We start from the raw sequence: 14,800 nt of genomic DNA, 5'->3' as shown, positions 1-14,800 counted from the left end.
GTACCAGCAGGAAGTGAGATCAGAAGCAGAAGGGCTTGTGCTTGAACCAGGCAATTCAACATGGGATTCAACATGGATGTAACATGGGATTTGGGCTTCCCACGCAGCTACCCAACTGCATCAAAGGCCCTTCAACCTTTCCTTTTCAACCTGTAACATACCTCACCTTGCTTTTTTGCTGAACTGTGAGTCAGGAAAGAATCAAGTTTCTTTCCTTCCTCTTGGAATAGCCAACTGTCCCAGCACAGTTACCATCCTCCCCCCCTGCTCCTTGGTACAATCCTTGTTGCAAATCAGGTGTCCATATAAATGCGGGCATTGCTAGGCTATTCTGTAAAAGCTTTCAAATAAAGTCTTGATATCTGATAGGGCAAATCTTTACATGTTGTTCTTACTCAAGACTGTCTTCTCTATTTGTGCCATTCATTTCTCTTTATATGAACCAATGTGCCACACTGCACCAAAAAATCACCAAAACCCTTCTGGGATTATTTTTGGGATCACATTTTTTCTAAAAATCAGGGCAAGAAGAATCAACAAATTTACAGTATTGAGTCTTCCACTCTTTGAAAATGGTATATTCACTAGGCTAATCCTCCGCCTGCGGCACCAGCACCCCGGGTTCTAGTCCTGGTCGGGGCGCCGGATTCTGTCCCGGTCGCCCCTCTTCCAGGCCAGCTCTCTGCTGTGGCCCGGGAGGGCAGTGGAAGATGGCCCAAGTGCTTGGGCCCTGCACCCCATGGGAGACCAGGAGACCTGGCTTCAGATCAATGTGGTGCACCGACTGCAACGCGCCGGCCGCAGCGGCCACTGGGGGGGTCAACCAACGGCAAAGGAAGATCTTTCTCTGTCTCTCTCCCTGTTCACTCTGCCTGTCAAAAAAAAAAAAAAATTCTCAGCATGCCAGTGTTGCAGCATAACAGGTAAAGCTACCACCTGTGGCATCCCATATGGGTGCCAGTTCAAGTCCTGGCTGCTCCAATTCTTTTTTTTTTTTTTTTGTTAAGATTTATTTATTTGAAAGGCCGAGTTACAGAAAGAGAGGGAGAGACAGAGATCTTCCATTTGTTGGTTCACTCTCCAAATTGCTGCAGTGGTCAGGGCTGGGCCAGGCTGAAGCCAGAAACCTGGAATCCATCTGGGTCTGACATCAGTGGCAAAGGGCCAAGTACTTGGACCATCTTCTGCTTTCCCGGGCACATTAACAACAAATGGACTTAGAGTTTTTTGGAAATAATTTCTAATAGATTCATAATTAGCATAGTCTTTCAATGACTGTATCATTTCATCCAGTTGGTAATCTCCTTTCATAAAAGCGTCCAGATCATGCACTGATTTGTTTATTCTGTGATCTGTGATGCGATTTTGTGGGAAATTATATGTTCTTATTTTCTCTGACCTTCCTTTAGTTCCAACCTGAATCTTCCTAGCATTATATCTTCTTCTTGTTTCTTCTTCTAGATGCATGCTGTAGAGTTTTGCACATCACTTTTTCATGGCCATCTCTCTATTTTTCAGTTGAGATCTCTCTTGTTGGCATCCAGAAACAATACCTGAATATTGTTATGAGAATGAAAGAATTTTAATAGAAAATTCTTCTTATTTATTAAGGAATACTTCAGTTCCTTCTCATTCTTTTTCTTCTTCCTGTGGGAAGATGAACTATCCGGACGGCACTGTCTGTGGTATTTACATGCTGCCCCCCAGCTCCGCTGGCTGTATCAATTCTCAAATCTTTAGGATTAACCACCAGGTTAATCTCAGTAGGCTGGGGTAGTATTGCTACAGCCATAGTGCTATTATGGACGCAGCCTTGCTTCTCTGTTTTTGGCACTCTCTGTACTCCGTGCACACCTCCTTCAAATTTCATGAGCGTATAGGCTTCTGAACCCCCAATGCTGGCGGATGCATGTCTAAGGCCACCTATTTCACTTGGAAAATATTCCAGGGTTTCAAAATGCCATCTTTTAAATGCAGCATATTGCTGATACATATCAAACATCTCTGAAGTAAACAACATTGCTTCCTGACCCCCAATTCCTGCAGTTACCTCCAGGACCAAATCATTTTCAAAATCTGTTTCTTCTGAGGGGACCAAAAGTAAAACGATCTGTTGTTTCAGCTGTGTAATTTCTTTTCGACACAGAGTTATTTCATTCCCTGCAAGTCTCCTTAGATCTGCATTCTCATAGCAGGTGCCCGGTCTCCCGCAGTTCCTGCTCTTTCTCGCTCAGGAGTTTGGCGGCCACCACCAGCTTGGGCCTCCTGACCTGCAATGGGGCGTCAGACCTTGCCTGGCGCTCCAGAAAGGTTCGCAAAGGCCTGCCATGTGCAAACAGCTCCTCCACTGCCGGGTGACCACAGCTGAGAGGCCGGCGGCTGGGGCCAAGTGACGGCCGCGCCCCAAAGAAACCGGGACCGCGTAGCTAGGCCAAATCGGCCGAACCTGACCAAAACTGGAAATCAGACATGGCGGGTCTCCTCCACTTCTGATTCAGCTCCCTGCTAATGCGCCTGGGAAAGCAATGGGAGATGGCCCAATACCTGGGCCCCTGCATCCACATGGTAGACCCAGAACAAGCTCCTGGCTCCTGGCTTCGGATCAGCTCAACTCTGGTCATTATGGCCATTTGGGGAATGAACCAGTGGAAGGAAGATCTCTGTCTCTGTCCTTCTAACTTTGCCTTTCAAATAATTAAATAAATCTTTTTTAAAAATCAAATGAACAATGCCTTTTTAAAAATGCCAAAATAAATTTGCAATCCCAGAAAAACTCAACTTGGATATATTATATATATGTATTCATATATATTTTATATATATTCATATATTTTTAAAGATTTATTTATTTATTTGAAAGGCAGAGTTAGAGAGAGAGAGAGAGAGATCTTCCATCCACTGGTTCACTCCCCAAATGGTACAATGGCCAGAGCTGGGCCGATCTGAAACCAGGAGCCAGGAGCTTCTTCTGGGTCTACCATGGTTAGAGACCTGAGGACTTGTGCCATCTTCCATTGTTTTTCCATGTGCATTAGCAGGGAGCTGGATTAGAAATGGAGCAGCCAGAACCCAGAGCAACAGCCATATGAGATGCTGGCACTGCCAAAAGCGGCTTAACTCGCTGTCCCACAGTGACAGCCCCAGGCATCTATATTACCATATATATTAGTCTGCTAATATTATGTTGATAGCTTTTTACACTTATATTCATGAGTGAGATCAAACTATTTTCCTTCCATCTGGGAGCTTTTTTTTTTAAAGAGTTATTTCTTTGTTTGAAAGGCAGAGTGACAGAGAGACACACACACACATCTTCCATCTGCTGATTCACTCCCCAAATGGCTGCAACAGCCAGGTCTGGCCCAGGCTGAAGACAGGAACAGAGAACTTCATCTAGGTCTCCCACATGAATGGCAGCGACCCAAGCACTTGTGCCATTGTCCACTGCTTCCCCAGGCGCATTAGCAGGGAGCTGGATGGGAAGTCACCCGGGAGCATTCTGAACATTGCCAAGGATTTATTTATTCCTTTAATGTAAGTCTGCTGGCAATAAATCCTGGTTTTGACTATCTTACAAAAAATACTTTTTTAAAAGATTTCTTTCTTTATTTGAAAGTCAGAGTTACACAGAGAGAGGAGAGGCAGAGGCAGAGAGAGAGGTCTTCCATCCAATAGTTCACTCCCCAATTGGCTGCAATGGCCAGAGCTATGCTGATCTGAAGCCAGGAGCCAGGAGCTTCTTCCTGGTCTCCCATGTGGGTGCAGGGGCCCAAGGACTTGGGCCATCTTCTACTGCTTTCCCAGGCCATAGCAGAGAGCTGGATTGGAAGTGGAGCAGCCGAGACTGGAACCGGCACCCATATAGGATGCCCGCACCGCAGGCGGCGGCTTTACCTGCTACGCCACAGCACTGGCCCCTCACCTTCATTCTTGAATATTACTTTCACTTTAAAAATTCTACATTAGTCATCATCTTTTAGTACTATTTAAAAAACCCTACCATTTATTTCTCTGTGCACAAGTCAGATGTCAGTCAAATCGCTACTTGTTTGATGGCAGACTGACATTTTCTATGGCTACTTCTAATAGTTCTCATTGCTTTAGTTTTGCAGTAGTTTTAACTGGTCACTCCAAAATCTGGGACCCTTTCGGGTCCATTTTTACTGCCTGTTGTTTCTTTTGATTTTTTGTCCACGTTGTCTCTTCCCTGCCGACTCATTTTTCATACATGCCAGAAACTGTTCTTGCAAATGGTAGAAGTGATTTGAAGCCCAGAGTGAGCCTTCAGAGAGGATCTGCATTTGCTTCCATTAGACACCTGGGGCACTAACTAGACACCCGGTCAATTCAACCAGAGTCCCTGCAATAGCCTCCTTCTAGGGCACAGCCTCTCAAGGTCCCACTGCAGAGGAACCAGGGTCCCCAGGCTTCCCTCTATTTAATGAGTCCCAACATTAATCCCTGTTACTTCGGTCCTGAAAGGCATTTGCCATTCAGCATCTCCACTCAGATTTCCAATTTTATTTGCCCCAGGGGACAAAGGAGCCCCCAAAAAGACTCTCATCTCTGGACCACTCTTTTTATACCTCTCTTTTGGTTCACAGCCTGGAAATTCTTCATTATATTGCTCTCTCTCAGTATTTTCAAGCATATGTTCGTATTTCATCTATATTTTTAAATCTATATTTTAATTTATTTGAAAGGCAGAGCAACACATTCACACACACAGGAAGAGGGAGGGAAGGAGACAGAGATAGAAAGAGAGAGAGAGAGAGAATCTTTCATCCACTGGTTCACTCCCCAAATGCCTACAACAGCCAGGGCTGAGCCAAGTCAAAGCCAGAAGCCCAGAACTCAATCCAGGTCTCCCACGTGGGTGGCAGGGGCCCAAGACTTGAGGCATCATATGCTGCCTTCCAGGATGCATGAGCAGGAAACGATCAGAAGTGCAGTAGCGGGGACTTGAACCAGCACTGATGCACGTGTCCCCAGTGGCAGCTTAACCTGCTGCACCATGACACCAGCCCCCACCCATGGTTCCTAATTTTCCCTAAGGACAGAACTGGTCCCATGGACCCACTCTGCAACTACTGAAAAAATAAACTCATCCTGCCTCTTTATCCTTTTCAAGTTGAAGATAGCCTTCGTGAATAAAACAGAAACAAAAGATTTTTAAAAATTCTGCTTTCTCACTGTCATTAACAGTATCGGTTTCTCTAAGCAGTTCTATCTCCCTCTGGCTTACCCTGCTGCTCATAATGAAGACTTCAGTAGGTGAATTTTTAGACAGAAACGAAATTAGCACAAAAATAATGGAGGGCACCAGTGGACTTAAAAGAATGCCCTAAGATTAACTCTCAAGGGGATTTATAATCGTTATTTCAGGAAAGAAGTCAGCTGAGAGAAGGCCCAGAAAAGGTGGGTTCTTGATGAGCAGGAAGGCAACAACGCTGGAGAGAAAGGTTGGAGGATAGGATATAAACACAGCGAAAATCTCATGGCATGCTTGTGTGTGTGTGTGTGTGTGTAATTTTTTTTTCCTAAACAGTTAAGATATCCATATTATTCAAATAGTACACAGTGAAAACCTCCTTCCATGTCAGTCCTTACCTCTAAAAGTAATGAATAGTATTAGATTTTGTGTAGTGTTCTGGAGACATTTGATGCATATAAAAATGGTATGTGTGGGCCGGCGCCGCGGCTCACTAGGCTAATCCTCCGCCTTGCGGCGCTGGCACACCGGGTTCTAGTCCCGGTCGGGGCACCGATCCTGTCCCGGTTGCCCCTCTTCCAGGCCAGCTCTCTGCTGTGGCCCGGGAGTGCAGTGGAGGATGGCCCAAGTGCTTGGGCCCTGCACCCCATGGGAGACCAGGAGAAGCACCTGGCTCCTGCCATCGGATCAGCGCGGTGCGCCGGCTGCAGCGCGCCTACCGCGGCGGCCATTGGAGGGTGAACCAACGGCAAAAGGAAGACCTTTCTCTCTGTCTCTCTCTCACTGTCCACTCTGCCTGACCAAAAAAAAAAAAAAAAATGGTATGTGTGTATGTTTATGTGTGTGTTTATATACATATACATACATATATACATCTACAAGTAAATAAGTAAAATGTACTATTTTATACGTATATAAATGAGTACAACATACTCTCTGTATATTCTTTGACACTCTTTCACATAAATAATGAGCACAGTGGACACAGCGGGCACGGTTTTATTTTTTATGTCACACAGAACTTGCCATACCTGCCCATGAACAGCTTCCTCGTTCTCTTCCGGAGCAGACTAATGTTTCCTTGGGCAAATACTCCATCATCAGCTGACCCAGCTCCCTACTGATGGATGTTCATGTACTTTCTAACCTTTTATCACCACAATCAATGTTATGATAACCTTGTGGCCATGCCAGGGAAGGAAGGAGTCAGTTGGGGAACATACAGTAATTTTAATGAATACTGACAATTGCTTTTCACAGCATCTGTGCCACTTACAATACCCTCAGCAATGCATGAAAGCATGTGTTTCTGACCAATACAGTGAGTTAGCAAACTACCAGTGTAGTCCCAATTTCTGTTTTCCTTATTATGAGTTAGGTTTAACATTTTTCATATGTTAAAGAGCCACTTCTCACAGCATTTTAACAGCTTTCTGTGCACCAGGTACTATATATATGTGAAACAAAAAATATTGCTGGGGCTGGCACTGTAGCATAGTGGGTAAAGTTGCCACCTGCAGTGCCAGCATCCCATATGGGCATTGGTTCAAGTCCCAGCTGCTCCACTTCTGATCCAGCTCTCTGTTATGGCCCGGGAAGGCAATAGAAGATGCCCACGTCCTTGGGTCCCTGCACCTGCATGGGAGACCTGGAAGAAGCTCCTGGCCTTGGGTCAGCGCAGCTCCAGCCGTTTTGGCCAACTGCGGCGTGAACCAGCAGATGGAAGACCACTCTCTCTCTCTCTGCCTCTCCTTCTCTCTCTGTATAACTCTGACTTTCAAATAAATAAATAAATCTTTTTTTAAAAAAAAGATATTGCTTTGTATTTTTAAGTTTAAAGGAATTTTCGTCTGGGGCTGGCACTGAGGCATAGTAGGTTAAGCCTCTGCCTTCGAGATCAGCATCCCATGTGGGCACTGGCTCATGGCCCAGCTGCTCCTCTTCAATCCAACTCTCTGCTAATGGTCTGAGACAGCGGTGGAAGACGGACCAAGTGTTTGGACCCCTGCAGCTGCATGGAAGACCCAGAAGAAGCTCCTGGCTTTGGATTGGCCCAACTCGGGCAGTTGTGGCCATTTGGGGAGTGAACCAGTAGATGGAAGGCCTCTCTGTCTTTCCCTCTGTCTGTAACTCTGCCTCGCAAATTAACCAATAAATTTTTTTTTTAGAAAGAAATGCCTTAAATTATGTAAAATTGGTAAAAACATCTTACAATTGGATTCAAAGAGGCAGGAAGTAAGAAAGGGAGAAAGAAAAACACAAGTTTATTTGAAGTTTAAAGTATAAGATTTGCAGTCCAGTTTCACAGAGAGGGAAAACAACCAGGAACCCAGTTTTTCAGATTTCCTGAATTTATCTACTGAAATTTAAACCACTAGAAAGAAGAAAAAGCCTATGTTCCTGTAGCATAAAATATCAGCCAAATATAAGCCTTTTCTGCAAGTATTCCTATAAGAAGCCAGGGCAGGTTTTGAAATTTAGGTGGCACATGAGAAAATGGTCTCTATTTTGAGAAACATATATATGTATTTATTTTACTATGTATAAAGAAAAATTGAGGCGCTGGCACTGTGGCAGAGAGGGTTAAACTGCTGCTGGCCACCACAGCGTCCCGTGTCAGGGCCCTGCTTGGAGACCTGGCAGCTGTGCACTTAATGTACCTGGGAAGGCAGCGTGTGATGGCCCTGTCACCTATGTGAAAGACTCAGATGGCTCCTGGCTTTGGCCTGGCCCAGACCTGGCTTTCAGCCATTTGGGAAGTGAAACAGCAGATGGAAAGATGGAAGATCAGTCTCTCTCCCTCTCTCCCTGTTTCTCTGCCCTTCAATAAGTAAGCAAATCTTTAAAAATACTGACACATAAAACTAGCAGCATTTTTTTTAACGAAACAAAGTTTTAAATGTTAATGTAGTGGGCACCGCGGCTCACTAGGCTAATCCTCCGCCTTGCGGCGCCGGCACACCGGGTTCTAGTCCCAGTCGGGGCACCGATCCTGTCCCGGTTGCCCCTCTTCCAGGCCAGCTCTCTGCTGTGGCCCGGGAGTGCAGTGGAGGATGGCCCAAGTCCTTGGGTCCTGCACCCCATGGGAGACCAGGAGAAGCACCTGGCTCCTGCTATCAGATCAGCGCGGTGCGCCAGCCGCAGCGCACCTACCGCAGCGGCCATTGGAGGGTGAACCAACGGCAAATGGAAGACCTTTCTATCTCTCTCTCACTGTCCACTCTGCCTGTCAAAAAAAAAAAAAAAAGTCCCCTTTCTAAAAAAAAAAAATGTTAATGTAAAGAAAATAATATTAGAATGATATCCTCTAATGTGATAAAATCATTACCACAGTTCCAAAATGGTTAAAATCTTGGAAACAAAGAAAGGTAAAGCGAAAACATGAGCTCAAGAATAACTGAATTAGAACTGAGGGCCTAAAGCAAAAGTCAGAGGCAAGAAAATGAAACATATTTACTAAAATAATTTACTTTTTATTTGCCAATTTAAAAAATGTGAGTTTTCCTTCTGTGTTTCTAGAGTATGGTTTCAGACATTCTGATCATGCTACCAAGTCAAGTTTACCGTGTATTTTGTACTTTCTCATTAAAGAGAACTAAAAAGCAGGTTTTTTTTTTCAAAAGCATTTGAATATCAGGTCAGAGTTCTTTAGAACAGACATCCCAGGACTTCCCCTTCCAGGAACAGGTGACAGAGGGACAATCAGGCTGGCCTGGCCTGTCCCAGTGTAGGTTACAGACTCGCGAGGCTTACAAAAAACAAATAAGCTGACTTTATGTTTCCACAAATCCAGGGATCAAGCGATCCAGTTTTTCCTCAGCCTTTAAGCACGGGACGTGTTCCTAAGTGATCACTAAGCTTGGGGTGCACCAGACGGATTGAATTATGATGTGACGAATCAACTACTATTTTAACACTGCAGAAACACAAACACTGTTAGAAAAAGGCACAGAAAGACACATTCTTAACACAAAAACCTAACATGGAGCTGAAAAACACAATGGCTCTTCTACCAGCCAATAGGGCGGCCACAAAGTTTGAACTGTGATTAAATCGAAATAGCCACAGACAGATACAGAACATCTCTATCCACGCCGAACGACCTATCCCACTATCCTCAGCCCTACATTAGAGCCATGAACGACTTTCCCTGACTAGCTTCTAGATCTTAACGTCGAAACGCACTGACAGCTCTCAGGCTCACAGACACCAAACCGAGCTCTGTGGCCCACCTGACGGCCAACACAGCTTCGGTCCTTTATTTTCCCCCAAAGCTCCCGAAACAATTTAGAAACAAAACAAAAAAGGCCCCTCTGCCGTAGTGATGCAACACGTATGCCTCAGAGAGCTTCCTGGCATAAAGCACGATTTCCTTCTCCCCTAGGGAAGTGAGGAACCCAGGTGCCCGTCAGAAGACCATTAAAAACAATTACGGTTCACAAACAGAAAGAGCGCCATGTCACTGCGGAGCTTAGCTCCTAAGAAGATAAGCCCTTCGCTTCCTCTTCACTGAAACCTCAGGTCGCAAACAGGAAGACCCTGAAAGCTATTCCCTGTAGAGAACACTGTTTACAGACAGGGGCTTCGTTCTGAAGGAGCGAGGGACCCTGAAAAGCCAGAATCCTGAACCCAAGAACCAACGCCCAACCTCGTTTCTACTGCTGTTTTCCCTTTACGGGAGACAGACGCCCTTTGAATTTCATCCTGCCTTAGCTCTTCGTTGCTTGCTTCTTGGGCCACTTTCTAGAAGATGGCAGAAGGGCCCACTCTCTTCATTTACAGCAGCTATTTGGGGTTGACACCTAAGTCCGCACGACTCGGCTACGCGCCGGATGCAGCAATTCCACGCAGCTTTGGAAAGCCATCCTCTCTACCCCCGGCTTTCTCAAACGCAGCACTCCTGCCGCGTGGAGCCAGATGCTTGGCTACGGGAACTGTCCTGTGCACTCCAGGATGCTAGGTGACATCTCCATGAGACGTCAGCGACAGCTGCCTTCAGACAGTACCCAGTGTCCCTCGGGGGTACAGAACTGCTCCTGGCTGAGAACCACTGTTCTTTTTTACTTTATTTTTTTAAATTTATTTGACAGGTAGAGTTACAGACAGTGAGAGAGAGAGAGAGAGAGAGACAGAGAGAAAGGTCTTCCTTCCATTGGTTCACTCCCCAAATGGCCGCCACGGCCAGCGCTGCACCAATCCGAAGCCAGGAGCCAGGAGCCAGGTGCTTCTCCTGGTCTCCCATGCGGGTGCAGGGCCCAAGTACTTGGGCCATCCTCCACTGCCTTCCCGGGCCATAGCAGAGAGCGGGCCTGGAAGAGGAACAACCGGGACTAGAACCTGGTGCCCAGATGGGATGCCAGAGCCGCAGGCGGATGATTATCCAAGTGAGCCACGGCGCCGGCCCTGAGGGCCACTGTTCTAATTCAAAGACCAGTCCTGGCTGTTTCAGCCGTAACTCCTCACGTTCACCTGATGCTCCTTCAGATCTCCGCATGGAGATGTTCTCTCTCCATCCGACTCAGCCAAGATTCACAGTACCTCAAAGGCACAACATCAGGGGCTCTGGGAGACGGACACTGCTCCTGCCTTCAAGCACAGGTTTCCTGGGGCACAGGCCCACCAAAGGACTCTAATAAGAGACACCCAACTAGAAAGTGTTTTGAACTGACCTTTTTTCCCTTCGGAACTCTCATCTCATCAAACTGAAAACACCTCGAGGACAAGGACCCTGACCTGTCCGGGGGTCCCAACACCTGATTAATGGCCGGTAAGAACAACCATGAACTTCATCGTAACTCTAGAAAGCAAAGACTCCAGAGTTAACTGAACCTGCCTCAGCTGTAGTGTGCTCCTCTGTAAAACAGGAAGAAAATGGTAGTTGAGAGGATTAAACAATACAAGTAAATCTTTCCCCACACACTGGCACAGAGCAGGCATCCAAGGCACATAAGTTATCACCACTGCCTGATTAGTAACATATCCTAGTTCAAGAGGAAGACCTTGCTCTGGGCTGCAATCACCCCCACATGACATACAAAATAAATCCGCTATCACGTGCTTCCTGAGGACAAGAGGAAGGAAAGTAACTCAAAAACATTTCTACTAATGTCCTAGGAGGAAGAAGTGAATGCAGGAACCAATTAGAAGTTGGAGGGGAAGGTGGATCACGCTGGGAGAGAAACCCAGTGTACCATCCCATGGACTCCTGGATCCAGTGTACTGTTAAGATCTTCCCAGGGGCCGGCGTTCTGCCATAGCAGGTTAAACCACTGCCTGCAATGTCAGCATCCCATATGGGTGCCCGCTGGACTTCTGGATTTCTGATCCGGCTCCCTGCTAATGCACCTTGGATGGTGGTGAAAGATGGTCCATGACCTTACTGTGCTAAAAAAGGCTTCTCAAGAGTCAGGCACCGGTTCTCCCTACTTTGAACAAGTGTTCATACAATGGGCAGCGAACCTTCAAACTCATTTTGACTGGGTGACACTGGTCAAGGCACAGTGTCTTACAGTTCTTACACAGTCCACAGTTCTTACAGTGGAAAGCCTCCTATGTGGAAGAGGCTGAAAGTGTGGCGAGGAATAATGCTGCCTATGGAATAGCAGTAACCTTTGATATGCTTACGAGCCGTGGCACCTACGTATATCCTCATGAACAGGCCCGCGTTGGAGTAGTTGCCTATTTTGATCAGGTCAGAGATTTGGCACTCAGAGCCTTAAAAAATACAAATCCTCCTAATTACAGTCAGCTCTTTAGAAACCTAGTTCAAGGCCTAGGCGAATGGTTCCCCAATTTCCTTGCCAGAATCTTGGAGGCAGTAGAGAAAAGATTACTGCTTGGCCCCAATCAAGACAATCTGGTCAAACAATTAGCCTGGGAAGGTGCTACCAAAGAGGCAAAAGCTGCAATCGCCCCAGTCCATAATGAAGACATTTCTAAATGGATAGTAGCCACAAAGGAGGTAAACCCTGCTGATACACCCATACAAGCCCTAACTGCGGCCATTAACAAACTGAACACAACGAAGTCTAATGACCCTCCGATTTGTTGGGTATGTCAGGAAACAGGACACCTACGGCGAAACTGCCCAAACGCTGACAGACGGGGCAAGCCCAAAACGCTGTGTCCCAGATGTAAAAAAGGCTTTCATTGGGCAAAAGATTGCAAGACCAAACCTTTAAATTCCCAGCGGAAAGGCCCTCAGCCCAGCAAGTAAGAGGGAATCCCACCACCATTAACTGGTGGATGCCTGTCTTCAAGCTGAGGCCAAAATTGACCCTATATTTAGATGACATTGCCTTTGTGGGTTTAATTGATACCGGGGCAGATGCCACCGTCTTAAAAGCTAGGGATGCAAGGAAAATGCAACATTGGAAGACAGCGCCTGGCTAGCTTAATCGGTAGAGCATGAGACTCTTAATCTCAGGGTCGTGGGTTTGAGCCCCACGTTGGGCGCCAGATGTAGCAGTGGACTCGTTCTGAGAGGAGGAGTGTGGTGGGGGCAAGAGGCGCGGAGTCACCACACAGACCCCGGGAGCCGGGTGAAAGCAGGCCAGAGGCGAATCCACAGCAACAGGCCTGCTCAGGTCCCGGCCACTGTGGCCATTTGGGGAGTGAATCAGCAGATGGAAGACCTTCTTCTCTTTCTCTCTCTCCCTCTGTAATTCTGCCTTTCAAATAAATAAAATAAATCCTTAAAAAAATAGAGAAGATCTTTCTAGCTAAAATGCTTGGGTAAGAACCTAAAGAGGAAGTAAAAGGGGCTGGTGCTGTGGCACAGTGGGTTAATTTGCCACCTGCAGAGCCGGCATCCCATATGGGTGCCGGTTCAAGTTCCGGTTGCTCCACTTCCAATCCAGCTCCCGGCTAAAGCACCTGGGAAAAGCAGCAGAGGATAACCCAAATCCTTGGCCCCCTGTTCCCATGTGGGAGACCTGGAAGAAACTCGTGGCTTCAGCCTGGCCCAGCCCCAGCCATTGGAGTCATTTGGGGAGTGAACCAGCAGATGGAAAACCTCTCTGCCTCTCCCTCTTTCTAAGTCTGCCTCTCAAATACACAAAAATAAATCTGTTTTTTAAAAAAGAGGAAGTAAAAACATGCTTGAGTTATAAATACTGGCTCATGCAGGGGACAGGTGTTCACGAGCCGTGTATACCTTCATAAAGCGTTTATTTGCTTATTATGTTTAGAATTTCTATTGCTATATTTAAATATGTCACCACTTTTTAACTTAATACAAGTACAGCATGTTAAAAGGGGAAAAGGGCAGAAATTATTTTAAAGAACATAAATTCGCAGGAAAGAGCTGATTCACAGGTGTGACAGAGACAGCGAGCGAGAGCTCCCATTACAGGATGAGAGAGCTGGGTGGAAGTAGAAGAGGGGACGACATACATTTAAGAACACGGCCCTGGGCAGCTAGGGAGTGAGGGCAAAACCAGGCCTTATTCTCCCAGCGGGCTACGCGCCCCTGCGGCAGCCCATGGGCCCCACACCAACTGCCTTAGACACAGCGGCTCATGTGAGCCCCCCACCAGTCCTGAGAAGGCAGGTACGACCAGCACCCACATTTCACAGATGAGAAGTGATTCGCCCAAGGTCACTCAAGTAACCTGAGGCCCCGGCTCCAACCCAGGCACGTGGGCGCCAAGGCGGTGTCTCAGTCCCTACACTCGATGGAGTGTCTGAAACTCAGATCTCCCAAATGAATGTACTTAATGAGGCCTGTCCCCTGCCCTCCACCCTTGCACTGTGGTCATCAGGAGGCTGAAGCCTTCCGTGGGGGGCTGCAGAGGTGCTGAACAAGGCGGCGGCAGTCTGGGGGCAGGAGCGAGGTCGCCCAGTTCTGCTCCAGCCTCCATCGCCTGCTCGGCTTGGACCACTACGCTCACTCCGCAGACCCCCGGCGCCGACCTCCTCCAACGAGATGGAAGGAAGGCGGCGAGCCAGGGGCCTCTGTGCCCCGAGGCCAGGGCCAAGAGAGCTCCTGGACAGAGGAAGGGGAGGCTGCCAACCCGGATGGGGTTAGAGGCGCGTGGAACGGCTGGGGCAGGGGACAGAGGTGAGGAGCCAGAAGCAGGGGCGGCCAGGCCGGCGGCGTGGGATCCGGACCCCGGCTCCAGCGCAAACGGCGCCAGCCAAGGGGGCAGGGTAACCCTGTCACCACCGCCCCGGCAGATCTGAGAAAGGAAGCGGGACAGGAACCAAGGCATTTCGAAACAGAGTGGAAAATAACGTCAAGCGCAGCCCCGGCAGCGGCGGGGACCGGGGTCGCGCCCCCCGTGGGGGAGCCAGGCCCCGCGCGCACAGCGGCTGCCGAGGTGGGCAGCTGCGCCGGGAGCGCGGGGCACAGCGCGGCGGGGCTGGCGCCGGGGTGCGGGGCCCCGAGGCCGGTGGGCAGCCCCCCGCCGGCGTCCCGGCCTTGCGTACCTGAGCCCGCCGCCCGGCTGCCCTGCTCTCCCAGGCCGTCTCTTCCAGCACCGCCGGCCGACCCCGGACGCGCCGCGGGGCTCCAGAAGCCCGGCCCCTCAGCCGCCTGCCGGTCCGACATCTGCAGCCCGCGCCCGGAGCGTCTCCGCCGCTCGTCGC

At 48.2% G+C, this 14,800-nt stretch overlaps 2 protein-coding genes across 3 annotated transcripts in view; both read right to left on the bottom strand.

The window, feature by feature from the left end:
• Positions 1 to 14,785, bottom strand: part of TMED8 (transmembrane p24 trafficking protein family member 8) — a 38,826-nt gene extending 24,041 nt beyond the window's left edge. The window contains exon 1 of one of the 2 annotated variants that reach the window (XM_062181807.1): positions 14,642 to 14,785. In XM_062181807.1, the coding sequence (XP_062037791.1) occupies positions 14,642 to 14,762 (121 nt within the window). In that variant the 5' untranslated portion in view covers positions 14,763 to 14,785. The remainder of the gene's footprint in view (positions 1 to 14,641) is intronic. The other variant, XM_062181806.1, reaches the window with a different exon arrangement.
• On the bottom strand, positions 1,619 to 14,424 carry LOC133751672 (peptide chain release factor 1-like, mitochondrial). Its single transcript, XM_062181862.1, is given in 5 exon segments — positions 1,619 to 1,923; positions 2,032 to 2,189; positions 2,191 to 2,426; positions 10,882 to 10,945; positions 13,955 to 14,424. Coding segments are annotated over 5 exon segments (1,233 nt in total).
• Positions 14,786 to 14,800: the final 15 nt, after the last annotated feature.

This window comes from Lepus europaeus, chromosome 22, assembly GCF_033115175.1.
Source record: "Lepus europaeus isolate LE1 chromosome 22, mLepTim1.pri, whole genome shotgun sequence".
Classification (NCBI taxonomy): Eukaryota; Metazoa; Chordata; class Mammalia; order Lagomorpha; family Leporidae; genus Lepus; species Lepus europaeus.
Note: the sequence above shows the minus strand (reverse complement) of the source record. Positions and strands in the feature narration are given on the sequence as shown.